At 42.3% G+C, this 19,461-nt stretch overlaps 1 protein-coding gene across 1 annotated transcript in view; it reads right to left on the bottom strand.

Moving 5' to 3' along the window:
* dlgap1a (discs, large (Drosophila) homolog-associated protein 1a) overlaps nt 1–19,461 on the bottom strand; it is a 109,071-nt gene that overhangs the window by 20,716 nt on the left and 68,894 nt on the right. The window contains exons 6-9 of the mRNA XM_026373572.1: nt 8,993–9,117; nt 5,045–5,170; nt 4,705–4,866; nt 4,136–4,218 (exon numbers count right to left, since the gene is read on the bottom strand). Coding sequence (XP_026229357.1) covers nt 4,136–4,218; nt 4,705–4,866; nt 5,045–5,170; nt 8,993–9,117 — 496 coding nt within the window. The remainder of the gene's footprint in view (nt 1–4,135; nt 4,219–4,704; nt 4,867–5,044; nt 5,171–8,992; nt 9,118–19,461) is intronic.

Here is a 19,461-nt window from a genome sequence, read left to right as displayed (position 1 = left end):
GGCGCAGAGGTCGTCGACGCCGTCTCCTCAGTCTCCGGGCGGGCCGGCGCAGAGGTCGTCGACGCCGTCTCCTCAGTCTCCGGGCGGGCCGGCGCAGAGGTCGTCGACGCCGTCTCCTCAGTCTCCGGGCGGGCCGGCGCAGAGGTCGTCGACGCCGTCTCCTCAGCCTCCCGGCGGGCCGGCGCAGAGGTCGTCGCCGCCGCCCTCATGTCCTGTCTCCGGGCGGGTCGGCGCAGAGGTCGTCGACGGCGTCTCCTCATCCTGTCCTGTCTCGGGCGGGTCGACGCAGAGGTCGTCGTCGCCGTCTCCTCAGTCTCCAGGCGGGTCGACGCAGAGGTCGTCGACGCCGCCTCCTCATCCTGTCCTGTCTCCGGGCGGGTCGGCGCAGAGGTCGTCGACGGCGTCTCCTCATCCTGTCCTGTCTCCGGGCGGGTCGACGCAGAGGTCGTCGTCGCCGTCTCCTCAGTCTCCAGGCGGGTCGACGCAGAGGTCGTCGTCGCCGTCTCCTCAGTCTCCAGGCGGGTCGACGCAGAGGTCGTCGTCGCCGTCTCCTCAGGTCTCCAGGCGGGTCGACGCAGAGGTCGTCGTCGCCGTCTCCTCAGTCTCCAGGCGGGCCGACGCAGAGGTCGTCGTCGCCGTCTCCTCAGTCTCCAGGCGGGCCGACGCAGAGGTCGTCGTCGTTCATGCCGCCGGAGCATCCGCCCGGCGCTCCTCAGCCGGCACTCCAGACGCCGCCGCCGGAGCATCCGCCCGGCACCCCAGGCGTCCGCTCCTCAGCCGGCACTCCAGGCGTCCGCTCCTCAGCCGGCACTCCAGGCGTCCGCTCCCCAGCCGGCACTCCAGGCGTCCGCTCCTCAGCCGGCACTCCCGGCGTCAGCTCCGCAGCCGGCTCTCCCGGCCTCAGCTCCGCAGCCGGCTCTCCCGGCCTCAGCTCCGCAGCCGGCTCTCCCGGCCTCAGCTCCGCAGCCGGCTCTCCCGGCCTCAGCTCCGCAGCCGGCTCTCCCGGCCTCAGCTCCGCAGCCGGCTCTCCCGGCCTCAGCTCCGCAGCCGGCTCTCCCGGCCTCAGCTCCGCAGCCGGCTCTCCCGGCCTCAGCTCCGCAGCCGGCTCTCCCGGCCTCAGCTCCGCAGCCGGCTCTCCCGGCCTCAGCTCCGCAGCCGGCTCTCCCGGCCTCAGCTCCGCAGTCCTGTAGCTCTTCGGTCCTGCTCGCCGCCTCTCCTGCCGCCTCCCGGTCGTCCACCCGAGGCCCGGCTTTCTGGTTCGTCGCCTCTTCAGTCCTGTTCGCCGCCTCCCGGCCGTCCGCCGGAGGTCCTGCTGGTCTGTCTGCCGCCTCCCGGCCGTCCGCCGGAGGTCCTCCTGGTTTGCTGCGCCTGGTCCCTCCTCCGGGCCCCCTCCTCCCGCCCGTCTTGGTGTGCTCGCCTCCTGGTTCCCTCTTGGGCCGTCTGGGCTCCGGCCCTTGGGGAGGGGGTTCTGTCACCGTTTCGGCCTGGCATCAGGCCAAGCTGAGGATTTCCCTCACTGCTCCACCTCACTCTCCCTCTGGACTCCGCCCACCAGCCCATTCTCTCCCTCTGCTCACAGCAATCAGCTGAACATTGGACTCACCTGTGCCCACTTTCCCCTACAAAACTCTCCTCAGTCCTTTTCCCCTCTGTCAGTTCGTCGTCGTTCCCAACCAGTCTCCAGTCTGTGTTTCCCGTGCCTTCAAAACCTGCCTGTTCCTGCCTGTCCTCCTCAGCCCTGTCTGCTTCCCCCCTGGATTCCCTGGACTTCGTTCCCCCTCTGAACTCTGGACATTATTACCTGTTTTTTTCCCCCGTGAGTGTTTTCCTGCCCTTGTGCAGTGGTTTTTGTTTTGTCTTTTGATCCCTGAGTTGTTACTTTGTTCTCGTGTTTTTGTAGTGTCTGTTGACACCCTCCTTAGTTTGCCTGTTTTTGCTTAATAAATCCTGTTTAAGTTCATGCCTGCCTCGTCCCCCTCCCTTAACTGTGACACCTTGGGCTGACTCCATCTGGCCCTGCCTGCTTTGTGGGGTGAAGCCTGTTTAGCTCTCTTCTCACCTGATCTGCTGAGATCATTTGGGTGGTGGTTGAATCGTGTGGGGGAGGGGCTGAGGAGCAGGTATTGAACTGCAGGGGGCTCTGAAGCTCAGTCTGGAATCTGATATCTGGTGGTATAGAGGTTTTTTTTATTTTGACAACATTTCCAGAGAAACACCAGTGAAACCAAAATGCCTGTTGTTAGCGGAGCAGAGCCTGAAAAAAGTAGATCTTGCATTAGATTTTTTTGGTCTATTTTCTGCCTTTTTAAAGAAAAAAGTATGGTGCTATAATACGTGAAATCACTATTTTATTTGTAAAGTAACAACATGATTCTCTTTATAAACTGTGACCCAACAGAGTACATTAAGTCTTTGGACATTGATGCACAATACAAGAAACATATGGCAGTGTTGAAACGCAATCTGTTTCTTAGAAGATTTGTGTTTGTTCAGTCTAATTTTGTTAGGCACATTTCCAGTTTCTAAAGCATTTTATTAAATGTTAAAATGTGAACGTTGATTATGCATCATGTACGCAGCATAACTTACTGCCTGCTGTATTTGCTGGTATGTGTACAGACACAGGTCAAACATGTTAATAGCCTATTTACAATGTAAATAACAAAAAAAAAAGAAAGTGTTATTACGTTTATCTTTGGTACTGTGCACACAGGGGTTTTAATTTTGACAGAAATTCAGATCAGCACAACTCTGCAGTACAGTATGTAACACTTCTACCCGGTGGATCAATAAAACATTGTAACAGGCTTCTGTGGAGGTCGAATAGACAGCGCTAACAAGGTTTCACAATTGAATGAATGTAGATAGGTTACATCACGCATTTTCACAGTTTCTGCCGTGGAAGACAGCAGTTTTATGCTGTAAGATAAATCAGTTGCTGTCTTTTTAGACCAAACTTTACTTTTTTCTGTTTCCCCTGATGGTAGCTCCTTGCAAACTGTAGCATGAGGATATCGTTAACCAGCTATGTCTAGGTTTGTTGTCATGAACAGAATTAACTTTGCTTTTATTTTTTGCTAACTGAGGGGTGGCTGTTGCTCAATAGGTAGAGCAGTTGATTGCCAATCACAGGATTGGAGGTTCGATTCCCGGCTGCCATGTCACATGCCAAAGTGTCCTTGGGCAGGATACTGAACACCAAGTTGCCCCCGGTGAGTCAGGTCAGCTGCACAGCAGTTCTGCCATGAGTGTGTGTGTGAATGGGTGAATGAGACGCGGTGTAAAGCGCTTTGAGTACCAGCTAGGTAGAAAAGCGCTATATAAGTGCAGACCATTTATTTGCTAAAACTTGCCTCAGATGCATATTTGGATTATATTTGTGCATCTGTGACTTTTTAGTTGCTCCTGCATTTCACCTGCTGCCATAGAGACATCCAAATGTCAATATATGCCAAAGGGCATGTTATGGTAAGAAAGAGATATTGGGATTTAGGTCATGCATTTAAGTTTTTATTCATTTGTCCTTATTTTACCTTCTTGATCTGTGTATTGTGGTTATGCATGTAGGCTTCACCATACCATGTGAAATCCTCCTAAAAGTTTGACATAACAACTATTATTTTTTAATACTGCAATATATTTTTGTAATTTGTACCAGATTTTAGATTCACTCTGGAACATCAGTAAAAGCTTGACTTTTAAGCAGGATCAACATTTTAGGGTAGAGGTCAGGACTTTGGAAAGGTCATTACAAAAGCTCAATGTTTGCCTGCTATATCCATCCCATAAACAGCTGTGATGTGTACTTGAGGTGCTTGTCCTGTTGGAACACTCAATTGTGTGCAAGTTTAGCTATGTAATAATAATAATGAATACTTTATTGATCCCCTTGTAGTGATGGTTTAAAGTTATCCTGAAGATGTAATCCTTCACTATCCCATTCAATTAGTGCAATGTACTACAACCACTAGCAAAAAAAAAAAAAAAAGCTCCAGATCATGATGCATGATGCTTCTACTACCATATTCAACTGTTTAGGCATTCCTGTGTTCTGCCTCATTAATATGCACTGCAAAAAGTCAACAAAAACAATTTAAAACAAGGTACATGGTTAAGAAAAAAATGTGTGCCTCACCCTCTGTCATCCTCCACTTGCACTCCTACAGAAGTAAACTTGGATGGGTCCTCTAGATCCAGAATTTCCTCTGGTCCATCTACCTACAGAAGAGAAATAGGATCAATACCTAATAATCAGTACTAACTGTAAAATAAAGCACAACAGTTATTTTGGCTTTTTGTCCTCTTTGTGTAAAGGGAACCAAAAGGAATATGCAGAATGACACATATAAAAGGCTGTCAGTAACTGAAGCCTAGTTACTTCCTCTATCCCTCCTAGTGATGAAACACTTGCCAGTTTTACAGTAAAACATGGTAAAATCCGAATGGTTACTGTTAACGTTTCACATTTAAATTATCATTACAACTTTGGACGATACAGTCCCGCATCAATGTTAGCACAGTCTCACAGGAGCATGGAGTACAGAGCTGCTCTCCTTCCTTACATCATTAGCGTTACATGCTTTTTCAGGACTTTTTAACAATACTGTGATAATATTAATAACTGTTATTTTTGGTCACTTTAATTGTGATATTAAATTTTCATACCCTTTTATCTCTTCACACACACCCTTGTCTCATATATACCTGGATGCCTATAGAGAGACATTTGCCTTTCCTGAGTGCTTCTTTCCTGTATTCGTCCCGGCGGTCTTCAACAACTGTTCCCCTGCTCAGGACTGAGGGGGTGGTGGTGGTGCTGACTGTCATGGTGCTGTTACTGACATGCTGACTGGCTGGTCCATGGACCTAAACATTAATAATGACAGCAGACATCAAGTATACTGTGAACAAAATATTTGGATAAAAAATGTATAATTTAATTATTGCCTCCCATATTGGAACACATTAGTGACTACTACAAAGTTTTTACCTGAATACTGTACAAAACACATGCAGATTTGTAAAACATCACAAAAGCACTGACCTGTGCATTAGCAGCTTCAATAGCAGCTGTCAAAGCCTTCATGCTGTCAATGCTTTCTGTTGAGTTACTGAGCCCTGACTGGATGGTCATGTCACCTCTGGGTCCCTCCTCTTCCATGTATGCGTCCTGATTGGTTTTAGAAAATATGGAGCATTGCTGTCAAAATGACTATAACTATTCCATGGTATCACATATAAAATTTTAGTTTTGAATGAAAACTACAATGCCTATAAAAGGTTTTCAGACAGACTTACACAATGCAAACATATTTCTACAGAACTCCCACAAGCTGGGTATGTGAAATAAATGACTCTGTAGAAACTTATCATTCTTCTGAGGAAAAATAATTTTTCTTATGACATATATTGATGTCTGTTGGGATGTCTATTTGGATCAAATAGGATTGTTGAGTATTGAGTCTTAAGCCTTACACTGTAAAGTGCCTTGAGTGATTTGGTGCTACCTCTTTTAAATTACATTATTTTCACTGAACTACTTTCGAAATAGTGAAATATAGTTTAATCAGTCCACAAAACATTTCAGGATTGCAGCAAAGTTGTTTTTTGTTAGGAGCGGCTTCCTTCATGGTATCCTGCCATAGACACTCTGCTTGTTCAATGTTTTACGTACTGTAGACTCATGAACACAGATGTTAGCCAGTTCCAATGATGTCTTCAAATCTTTAGCTGTCACTCTGGTTTATTTCTTTACCTCATTAATGAATGTTTGCTGTGCTCTTGGGGTCATTTTGACAGGCCACCACTTCTTGGTAGAGTAGCCACAGTCTCAAATGTCTCCATTTGCAGATTGTTTGCCTGACTCTAGAGTGGTGAATTTCTTAAGTCTTTGACATGACTTTGTAAACCTTTCGAGCTTTATGTACAGTTGCAAGAAAAGGTATGTGGGATTATTTGGAGCTTTGCACGAATTGGTCATAAAATGTGCTCCGATCTTATCTAAGTCACAACAATACAAAAACACAGTCTGCTTAAAATAATACTAAAGAAACATTATATGTTTTCATGTTTTTATTGAACATAACATGTAAACATTCACAGTGCAGGGTGGAAAAAGTATGTGAACCCTTTGGAATTAATAACTGGTTGACCCTTCTTTGGCAGCAATAATCTCAACCAAACGTTTCCTGTATTTGCAGATCAGATCTGCACAATGATCTAGAGTAATTTTGGACCACTCCTCTTCACAAAACTGTTTCAGTGTAGCAATATTCCTGGGATGTCTGGTGTAAATGACCCTCTTAAGGTCATGCCACAGCATTTCAACTGTGTTGAAGTCAGGACTCTGACTGGGACACTCCAGAAGGTGTATTTTGTTCTGTTGAAGCCATTCTTTTGTTGAATTAGTTATATGCTTTGGGTCATTGTCCTGTTGCATCACCCATACTCTGCGGAGCTTCAGTTGGCAGATACATGATCTTACATTTTCCTGCAAAATGTCTTGATAAACTCTGGAATTCATTTTTCCATCAATGACAACAATCTGTCCAGGCCCTGAGGCAGCAAAGCAGCCTCAAACCATAATGCTCCCTCCACCATGTTTTACAGTGGGGATGAGGTTTTGATGTTGGTGTGCTGTGTCAACAATAGAGAAGAGTTCTTTTCTGCGAGCCATGGTTCACATCAAGCAGTGCTTCTTGAAACCAGTAAACCCAAAACTGGTGTGTGTTTTTAAAGAGCAGGACAGCATTCAGCAACACATCCAATATCATCACACTGATTGGACTCAAGGTTGGCTCACTCCTGGCTCCAATTAGCTCTTGGACAAGTGATTAGGCTAGGGGTCAATGACCCAAAGCATACCACTAATTCAACAAAAGAATGGCTTCAACAGAACAAAATACGCCTTCTGGAGTGGCCAGAAAGCATATTTAAACACGATTGAAATGCTGTGGCATGACCTTAAGAGAACCATTCACAGCAGATATCCTAGGAATATTGCTACACTGAAACAGTTTTGTGAAGAGGAGTGGTCCAAAATTACTCCAGATCGTTGTGCAGATCTGATCTGCAACTACAGGAAATGTTTGGTTGAGATTATTGCTGCCAAAGAAGGGTCAACCAGTTATTAAGTCCAAAGGTTCACATACTTTTTCCACCCTGCACTGTGAATGTTTACATGTTCTGTTCAATAAAAACATGAAAACATATAGTGTTTGTGTACTATTATTTTAAGCAGACTGTGTTTTCTATTGTTGTGACTTAGATGAAGATCAGAGCACATTTTATGACCAATTCATGCAAAACTCTTTTATACTTTTTCTTGCAACTTATATTTGTTAATAACCTTGACTTAGATGAAAATCAGATCCCATTTTATGCTAAATTAATGCAGAAAACCATGAAATTCCAGAAGGTTCACAAACTTTTCTTGCCGCTGTATATATGACATTTATATATTATTTTACAGAGTTAGCACAAACAGTCATTACTAATATAATTTTTTTCTTTTTTTTTTAGTTTGTCATGTTGAACAAGATGCTGACAATGTTCACTGACCACAAGCATAACCATCAGCTGGAGACCCTTCCTTCAAAGACCAGGAATGAAGAATGCTGAGCTAAACCAATGAGGACTGGGCTTCGATTCTGTAAGTTTTATATTCCTTTATTTTTATTTTTTATCAACTATTCCTGTAATTTACATGTGGTATTTACTGTAGCTTCAGAAAAATAAAAATAAAATAAATATAAGCAAGAGAAAATATATATTCTACACTCAGTCATGATTTAGCAAAGCACACAAAGAATGTGCCTTAAATAATAACACAAAATGTCATGTTATGTCTTTATTGAGAACAACCATAAAAACCTCATATGATAGTGATACCTCAATCAGGTGCTTCCTGTAACTGTGGGTCAGACCTGCACATTGTTCAGGAGGAATTTTAGCCCATTCTTCCAGGCAGAACTGCTTTAGGTCTGTCATATTCTTTGAACGTCTCATGAGTGGCTCTCTTCAAGTTGTTTCATAGTGTCTCTTTTGGGTTGAGGTCTGGGCTTTGACTTGGCCACTCCAAAAGGCGGATTTTGTTTTTCTAAAGCCATTCTGTTATCTCTTTTGGGTCATTGTCTTGTTGCATCACACAACATCTACAGAGTTTCAGCTGACAAACAGACATTATCACATTATCCTAAATAATTTTTGACACACTTGGGAATTCATCTTCCCCCAATCACTGCAGGCTGGCCAGTCCCTGATGCAGAAAAGTAGGCCCAAATCATGATATGCAATATATTTTCATCAGTCCACAAAACATTTTGCTAATACTGCTGTGGTGTATCAGTGTGCTCTTTGGCAAACTTCCAGCATGAAGCAATGGTGTTTTGAGTAAGCAGCGGCTTCCTTCATGGTGTCCTGCCATAGACACACTGCTTGTTTACCAACTATAGGCTCATGAAAACAGATGTCAGCCAGTTCCAATGGTGGCTTCAAATCTTTGGCTTTCACTTGGGATTGCTTTTTTACCTCATTAATGTGTGTTTGTTGTGCTCTAGGGGTCATTTTGACTGACTGCCCATTTCTTGGTAGAGTAGCCACAGTCTCAAAGTCTCTCCATTGATAGACTGGGGAATCTCTAAAGTCTTTGACATCACTTTGTAACCCTTTCCAGCTTTATGAAAGTTCCTTTTGGTGAGGCATGTCTCACATAAGCGTTTTCTTCTTGTGCGGAGCAAACTTAAAAAGTTTGAGGGGTTTTTGTCAGTCAAAGTAGCTCTAGTCCACACCTACACATTAATTTACCTAACTTATGTTAAAACCTTTTTAAGGTCATTATTCAAAGGGTTCACATATTTTTTTCACTTGCATTTTGAGGTTTTTATGGTAGTTCTCAAAAAAGTGGCAGTTGTTTTCTTCATAGATAAATGCTATGATGTTCAGTCACTATATGAGGAGCAAGCAGATTAACATTTTAGTTGTTGTGCAGTACCTGTGCAGACTCTGTGCTGCTTTGGGCTGTGATGGAGATGTAGGGCTTGGAGGCTGTGGAGCAGGTGGAGTTTCGGGGTGGCACTGGTGGAGGTGTTTTCTTATAAGTGGTGATGCAGGATGAAACTACAAAGCAAAATGAGTCAAATTAAAAAAGAGGGGAAACAGAATATGTTAAATCTGAACCTGCAGACTAGAAAACATCAGCTACAGCTTTAACAACTCCTACAACTCATGTCATTTATTTAATCATAAACAAGACCAGGATATTTACAACTTAACTGTGCTCAGGGTGAAAATAATGTACCCCGCATATGCAAAAACATTAATTTAGTTGACAAGTATCTATAAAACTACTGGATCTCCACATCACTCTGTGATCTGTTATTTTTTGTTTTCATGAACTACACCAGGTTTTCAGGTTCACATACTTCATGTCAACCACACCGTTCTAGTTAATCTGTTTTCTTTTGTTTCACATGTCCCATTATGTAAAATTATAAGAGGAGAGTTGAACATGTTCCTGCCCCAACAGTTTTTTTTTTTTAACCGAAGATCGTGCTGCAAAAGCAGCAGCAAGCTACAGCAGCTCTCCCCCTTCTCTTCTTTCTAGTTTTTTGTATTGTCTGTTGCCATTTTTTTGCAGTTGTTTTTAAGTGTGGTAAAATCCTGTTGCAATTGTGCATACAAAGATGCTACTTGTTTTGCTTTTGTGTTTTGCTTCACACTGTTTGTTAAACTTTTTGGAACTACATCGAGGGACCCCCTCAGATATGGTTTCATTGTTAAAGCTAGAGACCAAATGTTAGCTCTACGCAGCCCTGCACCTCTCTACAAGGAAAAGCCGGAGATCCCAGGTGATATACAAAGGAGACAGAAAGGCTGCAGAGCAGGATGAAAGCTGTTTCTAGACCACATTTGCCCTCCATCATTATGGGAAACGTCTGTTCCCTCTCCAAAAAGATTGATGAGCTTACGGTGCTGACCTGGCTGCAGCAGGATTATAGGGAGGGTAGCCTCTAGTGTTTAACGTAGACATGGCTGAACAAACTGACAGACTCTGTAGTCGCCCTGGATGAATTTAAACTTGCGCAGGTGGGCAGGAGATGGAAAAAGTGCAGTAAGAGAAAAGGCAGTGGACTAGCTGTGTTTATTAAGGAGAGTTGGTGCAACCCAGAGCATGTCTCTGTTAAGGAACAACTCTGCACAAACATTGAATTATTCGCTGTTGGCATACGGCCTTATTACATCCCGAGGGAGTTTTCACACGTTGTTGTGTTTAGTGTATACATCCCTCCTTTAGCCAGTAAAGCAATGAGCTACTGCATGACGCAGTAACTTGCACGCAGACCTGCACTAGCACTCTCTGGTTCTCATCAGCGGGGACTTATCATGCCTCATCTATTCCACTTTCCCTACTTTCACCCAGTACATGAAGTGCCATAAGGAGGAAAACAAAACACTAGACTTGCTGTATGCTAATAGAAAAAAAACACACACCTCTTCCCCCCTCCACTCACTTGGTCTCTCAGATCACAACCTAATACATCTGCTCCCTGAATACACATCCAGGGTGAAAAGAGAGCCAGCACAGAAGAAAACAGTGAAAGTGTGAATGGATGAGGCTACTGAGAAACTTCCACTTCCATACTTCCAGACCATAGACTGGGAGACACTGAATCTGTCATAGAGACAACATCAATAGCCTGACCCACTCAACTTCTGTGCGGAGAACACTGTTGACCTCTGACCTTAGCTCAGCTTAAGCCCTGCCGAACAAACTGTCCACTGTGCCTGCCTGCGAGGCTCCATTATTTCATTATTTCTAAATGACACAACAATAACTCAGACTCAAATTAACTCACAAGAAAATGTTTTAAAATGTATTAGTTCAGATAAACATTTTAAATTGAAAATCTACCATGTGTTGTGTTAATGCCATATCTGGTTTTTACATGAACTTAAATTTGAGTGTCATTTAAACTCAGATTTAGGCATCAATTGATGGAAAACTTAATTTATGGAGGCTGAATACAGCACGGATGCAAAAGAAAGGCAGTTTTATGTGAGCCTAAGTCTGGAGTGCAATAAAACACTGTGTCTAGCTTCCTCACACACACAGACACACACAAACATTGACAGCAACTATTGAAAAAACTAAATACTAAAATGTTCTGGCTTACATGTCTCTTCAGTAGTAGCCCAGTTACATCACCACACTCTATTACACGAGGCTTCAGGGATGGTAATGTCAGTCAGTTCACAGACTGAAATATCTCAGCAAGCAGCAAATGAATAGGCCAAGATATTTTGTACACAGACTATTGCCCCCCCTCAGGATGAATTAAAATAACTCTCAGGTAAAGCCTTAATCTTGTCCAATACTTTGATTCCTGACCAAATTCCTTTAAAACTAATGACATTCCCACCAGCCTCAGCAGTACTTTGCTTTGTTTTTTGTGCACAGCTTCATAAAACCTTGTCATCATGCAATTTTCAGATTTGTTACCATTGTGTCTGTACAGAGACCAAAACCTAGTCAAATACCAAATACACTGTTTTCATTTAGGGCAAGCTAAAGTGGTTGTCATGAGTGGAGAGATACAGTTGAATTTATTCAACTCGTGGCTCATTTTATATCAAAATGTCGAGGAAACTATTGCTTCAACCTCAGACTGCACCTGGAGAGAGTTCCTCTAGGGTGGAAAAAGTCGTGCCTTGTTCCAGTGAATAAGACGCCACGTTCCAGAGTCCTCAATGACTACAAACCACTGGCTCTGACATCACACATCATGAAGGCTTTTGAGAGGCTGATCCTGGAGTCCCTCCGACCTCTGGTTAAACCCTCACTTGACCCCCTCCAGTTTGCTTACCAACCCCATATTGGAGTGGATGACGCCATCATACACCTTCTCCATCGCACCTACACCCACAAGCCTGGGGGCTTAGTGAGGATCATGTTTTTTGATTTCTCCAGTGCATTCAACACCATCCGGCCTGCACTGCTGGGAGAGAAATTAAAAAACATGCAGGTCAACACTCCCCTGATTTCCTGGATCATGGACTACCTCACCAACTGGCCACAGTACGTCCGCCTGCAGAACTGTTTGTCTGACACTGTGATCTGTAGCACAGGTGCTCCGCAGGGGACAGTTCTGTCTCCATTCCTCTTCACCCTGTACACCTCAGACTTTAGGTACAACTCAGAGTCCTGTCATCTTCAGAAGTTCTCTGATGACTCTGCAGTTGTAGGATGTATTAAGGGTGGAGATGTCACAGAGTACCGTGGAGTGGTGGACAGTTTTGTTGACTGGTGTGGACTCAACCATCTGCAACTCAACATCAATAAAACAAAGGAGCTGGTGATGGACTTCAGGAAATCTGAGAGTCCTGTCATCCCTCTCTCTATACAGGGGGAGGAGGTGGAGGTTGTGTCCGAGTACAAATACCTGGCAGGGTACTTGGACAACAAACTGGACTGGACCAAAAACTCATCAGCATTGTACAGAAAGGCTCAGAGCCGGATGTACTTCCTGAGGAGACTCAGGTCCTTCAACATCTGCAGCACCATGCTGCGGATGTTTTATGAGTCTGTGGTGGCCAGTGTCATCTTTTATGCAGTGGTCTGCTGGGGCAGCAACATGAAGGTGGCAGACACTAACAGACTAAATAAGCTGATTAGGAGGGCTGGCTCTGTTCTGGGGGTGGAGCTGGACACTTTAAATGTTGTGGCTGAAAGGAGGATGCTGTCCAAACTCTCAATCTTGGACAATCCCTCCCACCCTCTGCACAGTGTGTTGGCTGGACAGAGGAGCACATTCAGCCAAAGACTTATTAACATTAAATGTTCCACAGAGCGCCACAGGAGATCCTTTACACCTGTGGCAATCAATCTGTACAATTCCTCTCCCCTCTGTAAGGGGTATATTATAGTTTTTAGTATTTATAGTTTTATAGGGTAACATTCATGCACACACCCACACGCAGAGACACAGTAGAAAATAACTTACAAAAGCTTATTGAAGGTGGAAAATTGAATTGCATCAAATGTATACATATCTTTACACAGACACACATTCAAATTAAATAATAAACCATTGAATAATGATAAATCTTCCGGAATTGTCACATACACAACATGATGCTCGGTGACTGCTTTACATGTTTGTGAACACATACACAATGTTTTCAGTGACACACAGACATGCACAGTTATCACAGCAAGGCATCGTGGCTTCAGCTTCCATGCAATATACAGAAATAAAGCTTAATCTGCACAGCAGACAGCCACACATTTTAGCAAAGCTTTTACAGCATACAACAATCTCACCACAATTTCTCCAAAAATTGCATTTTTATATTCTACGCTCTGCTCTTTTTATCCTACAACAGTCATGTGATAAGACTGTTAACAGGTCACTCAGCAGAACATCACATATTCACATTTCACACTGTAACCCAGGTATCATTACATAATTAAAGTACTTGTTGCTTCTAATTAACAAACCTGCCTCTTTCACACTTATATCCAGAAAGAAAATCAAGGCTTTACAGAGCCACTACATAGCCAGCATTGTGACACTAGTTATCTTGAATAATAATAATAATAATAATAATAATAATAATAATAATAATCATCATCATCATCATCATCATCATCATTATTGCTTAATGGAGCAAACTCTTTCTTGTCCTCACTTTTGTTTGAACAGTCTACCACAGTGGTGAACCCATCTCCTGTCCCTATGCTCATAACTGAGCTGACTAAGCTGGCTTTTGCAATTCAGCAGAATATCTAGGATGCTTTTGGACAGGGTCAGGGCAGCTCATCCCTTAGTTTTTGATGCATCTGCAGAAAAATAAAGAATAAAACTTTCAACCAAGGCCCATGTGAAACCTTGGCTGAAAGTGGGAAATTTAGTCTCTTGATCTTAGAAGGCAGTTCTCGTAACTGATATATAATTTCAATCATCTAATGTGGCTCTTCTGCAGTCTACAGACTACATTAGCAGCTGAACTGTCAGTGCAGCCATGGCTCAGTGGGTAGGGCAGTCATAGCCAGTTACTATAGTGCACAGATGTAGGGATCTGTGGACTAAATGTATACATATAGTGTATACATATATGTATACTATATGTATACATATAGTGCACAGATGTAGGGGTCTGTGCACTATATGTATGCACCTGCACTTGCACCTGCTGTGCTACCTTGTCACACATTATTCCCAGGTTAACCGGGGTGACTGTGCCATTCCAATTCCACCCTTAATTGAGTTTCCAAAGCCAGTCTTTCAAATCTTTCAAATTGTCTATGTAACTTGTAGATACATATATACTACCACTGAAAATGTTGAGTTCACTTAGAAATGTTATTGTTTTCCAACAAAATAAATGGTCTGCACTTAGAAAGCGCTTTTATACGTAACTGGTACTCAAAGTGCTTTACACGGCATCTTATTCACCCATTCGCACACACCAATGGCAGTAACTTGGGGTTCAGTATCTTGCCCAAGGACACTTTGGCATGTGACATGGCAGCCGGGAATTGAACCACCGATCCTATGATTGGTAGATAACTTCTCTACCTATTGAGCAACAGCCACCCGACAAATGAAATTAATCTGAAGAGAAAATATTAAAAATAAGACATAGCAAAAGAATGGGACATGCTGACATCCAAATAATGATTTGGATAGAAATTATGACTGTGTTCTTCTTTTGCCTTCTTCTTCAAAAAAAATCTTGGGCATTCTAGCTGTCAATTTTGTTAGCTTTCCTTACTCAAAGTCTCTTCCACTCAACACAAATTATCTATTTTACCACCTCCAAAGCGCCCCGAGACCATCACACTGCCTCCACCATGTTTTACTAAAGGTATTAAGCACTGTTCTAGTCTCCTTTCAATTGTTCGGCATCTCACAAACATTCTTTTATTTGATTCGAAGACCTCAAACTTGGACTCATCTGTAGACAACTCATTGTTTCAGTCTTCCAGTGTTCAATATCTGTGCTCTTAAGCCCATTTCAGTCTTCTGTTTATATTGGCCAGTCTGAGATATGGCTTTTTTCTTGGCAATTCTGTCATGAAGTCCAGCATCCATTTGTGCTTCTCTCTGAATGGATTAGTTTACAGCATAGTAAGAAATTTTAAGTTTCCTCTCGATTTCTAGCATTGAGTAGCTTTTCTTTCAATTCAATTCATAATAATCAGATTGTCCCTGATGAGCAAGCCAAGGGCGACAGTGGCAAGGAAAAACTCCCTGAGAAGGCAACAGGAAGAAACCTTGAGAGGAACCAGACTCAACAGGGGACCCATCCTCATATGGGTGATTACATGCTATCTATGTGTTAGGCAGCAGGCAGTTCAGTATAACAGTTAATGTCTTTAAGTTGTCGACATGTGTAGCTCGACAGAGAGACAGGAAGAGAGAAAGAGAGAGAAGAGGAGAGGGGAGAGCAGAAGAGGAGGGATAACAGTTGTCCTTTCCAAGGACAACAATAGACTGACGAGTCTCTAATGAAAGTTTATTCTGTTTATTAGTACCTATTGGAACCTGTAAACAAACTGCTGATGTTTAGATACTAAACTAACCTAAAGAATGCTGTGCTTCCTTGTTTGCTCCATTATTACAATGGTTCTCAGCTGAGCAACACAATTGGAAGGATTTTCTCATAAACGATTAGCCTCATAAAATGATTCACTTGAATTAGCCGCCATAGCAGGAGATTGATACAGAGGGTCTGACAATTGCTAATAATAGGCCTCTATGCAAAATATAGATCATTCTTTAAGAATCATCTGATTAATTTTAATTGTTTGTGAAATTGATCAAATAACTTGTAAATTGCATGAAAATTTATTTGGAAATTTACTTTGGAAAACAAAGAAATTTGCAAGTGATCTCAAACTTTTGAGTGGTAGTGTCCATCTATGGAAATTACATACAGTGGCAAGAAAAAGTATGTGAACCCTTTGGGATTACGTGGAGTTTTGCATGAATTGGTCATAAAATGTGCTTCAATCTTCATCTAACGCACACTAACTGCTGAAAATAATACTACACAAACATTATATGTTTTCATGTTTTTATTGAACATAACATGTAAACATTGACAGTGCAGGGTGGAAAAAGTATGTGAACCTTTGGACTTAATAACTGGTTCACCCGTCTTTGGCAGCAATAACCTCAACCTAGCCTAATGACTTCTCCAAGAGCTAATTGGAGCCAGGAGTGAGTCAACTCTGAGTCTAATCAGTGTGATGATATTGTATATGTTGCTGAAAGACAATTTATTTTATGACCAATTCATGCAAAACTCCACATAATCCCAAAGGGTTCACATACTGTCTCTTGCCACGGTACTGTCTAACTCTTGAGGTGGTAAACAGGGCATAGTGGAACTTTTTGTTCAGTGGACATTGGAGCAACATTTATCAGCACAATCTCCAGTCATGTGGAAGTGGAGCTGACCATCTACTATACTGTGTGACTTCAGCAGAATTCGTGCATGAGAGCATATTTGTACTTATCTGCATATATGTGTCCACATATCCTGGTGGTTAGAATTCCCATAGGGGGAGCAAATGGGTAATCTGTAAACAAGCACTTTGGAAGGAAAGACAATTCTGATAACAAAACGCAGACAGTATGTCCCTCTCCCTTTTCATTGGTATGCACACTTACCAAATTGTCCAAATTGCACACATTCCAAGGTCCACACAAGACCTTTTTTTTCACTTATTAGAGATTATCTTCATCAAATGTCGGCTTCACTGTTACAGTGCACAGCAGAGGCCATGCTAATCTACCCCTGTCACATGTACTGCCTTACCCTAACCCTAACCATCACAACTAACTGCCCCACCCTAAACTTTGCCCTTACCCTAACCTACTTCTAACCCTAACCCTGAAACCTAGTCTTAACCCTGAAACCTAGTCTTAACCCTGAAATTACTCTTCAAACACCTTTCTCATTATAAGGACCAGCTAAAATGTCCTCACTTTTTAAAAACGTCCTCAGTCCAGTGGTTAAAAATCCTTGCTGGTCTTTATAATAGCCATACCAACACACACACAAGCAAAGAAATTTCTCTACACTAACCAGAGCTATCTAATCTATGTAATCTACAGAACTCCAGCAGTGCAGATTCAAAAGACAACAAACTAAATGAACCCTGTTAAACCAGTGATCTTTTCAAGAGAAAGCCTGGTTGGCTACTCTGAAACATCGAACACACATATGCTTTATATGAAATCACTATTTCCACTACTGACTACAAGGTCAGGTGTTTATGCCCATTTTTATTGACACTTTTTTAGCCTCGTTACCTCATCAGATTCAGAATGAAGTAAAGATAAGACTAATTTTTAATAGAAGTGCGGCGTTATAAACAATTTCATATAACTTCCTGTAAGTAGAAGCTCGATAACTGTCAGTTCTATTGACAGAACTGGGAAGCAAACCACTTGACTCAGATAACTGGGGAGATAATTAATTTGTCTCACTATATTATCAAAGATCTAAATACTATTCTCACACTAACGCAGCACTGTGCATGTGTCTCACAATGATTAGTTCATGATTTCCCAACATAGCAATTGTTATACAAGCAACATGCAAGATGTGTGAATTATATGTGTGGTTAGAAGAAATCCAAAATAGTAAAAGCTAAGGTTTAAAGTGCTACAAAGTTAAATAAATAAAATACATGTATGTTTTTAACTGGTGTCCCTGGCTCCATTTCTCCCATGTTATGTCTCTGAGACCATTCAGTTGTCATAGCATACTAAGTTCTCTACTCTCTACCTGCTGGACATGGACTTAAGGGAAGTTTCACACTAATGTGAGTGTACAGAAATAAAGACATTCAGTGCATATTTGCATACATTCTTTACCACTAACTAACTAGATTTAATGTCTCCATTTAGCTGTTTAAAGGTACAGTACTGTAAATGTTTTCTCTCACAAACAATTGCAGGTTGACAGTGGCTACACCTGCTATGAAGCAATTTAGCCAACATGTTTCTTACAGTAAGGAATTAAAAGTAAGTAATTTTCATTATTGGCATTTGTCATTTTAACAAGTAAATGCATTAGCACTGAGAAGCTGCTGCTTAAGTACCTTGTACACTGTCCTTTGAAAATAATAAATAGTGGGAGTTGGAGTTTAGCATAGTCTGCCAACCTCAGTGGTTGCATTTATATAATTTAATAAGGTTGAACTAAGTTAAATTATTCGGCTGTAGAGCAATATTGTGATGTAACATGGTGCTTTTTTTTAAGTTGCCTGTCTTTACTGCAAACATCTATAAATGCTGGTGAAAAAACCTACACAAAACTGAACAGGTTACTGTCATCACATAAACTGGACTGGACTTACAAACTGTAGCCCATGTATACATGTGTGCACACATATACAGAGTAGAAAACACCTCCAAAACAAACAAAGGTATTCATCCAAATTTGTTCCTAATCATTCGTTTAATCATCAAGAGATGCACTTTGAATCATTAAATTGAAAAGTTCTGATGACTGATCAAATGTTATCTTTTTTTTTATTTATCATAATGCCAAACATTAACAGACATGGCCTGGAACTGCTTCTGTCTGCTGGTATGAAATGTTCCGATCTTCATCTAACTCACAACAATACAAAAACACAGTCTGCTGAAAATAATAGTACGCAAACATCATATGTTTTCATGTTTTTATTGAACATAACATATAAACATTCACAGTGCAGGGTGGAAAATGTATGTGAGCTTCATCTCCAAGAGCTAATTGGAGCCAGGAGTGAGCCAACCTTGAGTCCAATCAGTGTGATGATATTGGATGTGTTGCTAAAAGCTGTCCTGCCCTTTAAAAACACACACCAGTCTTGGGTTTACTGTTGCAGCACTGTGGCTACTCTCCCTAGGCATGGTCGTCCTGCAAAGATGACTGTAAGAGCACAGCGCAGAATGCTAACTGAGGTAAAGAAGTATCCTAGTGTCAGCTAAAGACTTATAGAAATCTCTGGCACATGCTAACATTTTTGTTAACACATCTACCATAAGGAAAACATCAAACAAGAATGGAGTACATGGGAGGACACCACAGAGGAAGCCATTGCTGTCCAAAAAAAATATTGCAGCAAGTTTGAAGTTTGCAAAAGAGCACCTGGATGTTCCACAGCACTAGTAGTGCGAAATATTGTGTGGACAGATGAAACCAAAATTGAGTTGTTTGGAAAAAACACAAAACACTGTGTGGAGAAAAAAAGGCACCGCACACCAACATCAAAACCTCACCCCCACTGTAAAACATGGTGGAGGGAACATCATGGTTTCGGGTTGCTTTGCTGCCTTAGGGCCTGGACGAATTGTTGTCATTTATGAAAAAATGAATTCCAGAATTTATAAAGACATTTTGCAGGAAAACGTAAGACCATGTGTCCCCCAACTGGAGCTCTGCAGAGGATGGGTG

This window comes from Anabas testudineus, chromosome 17, assembly GCF_900324465.2.
Source record: "Anabas testudineus chromosome 17, fAnaTes1.2, whole genome shotgun sequence".
In the NCBI taxonomy this organism is placed as follows: domain Eukaryota; kingdom Metazoa; phylum Chordata; class Actinopteri; order Anabantiformes; family Anabantidae; genus Anabas; species Anabas testudineus.
Note: the sequence above shows the minus strand (reverse complement) of the source record. Positions and strands in the feature narration are given on the sequence as shown.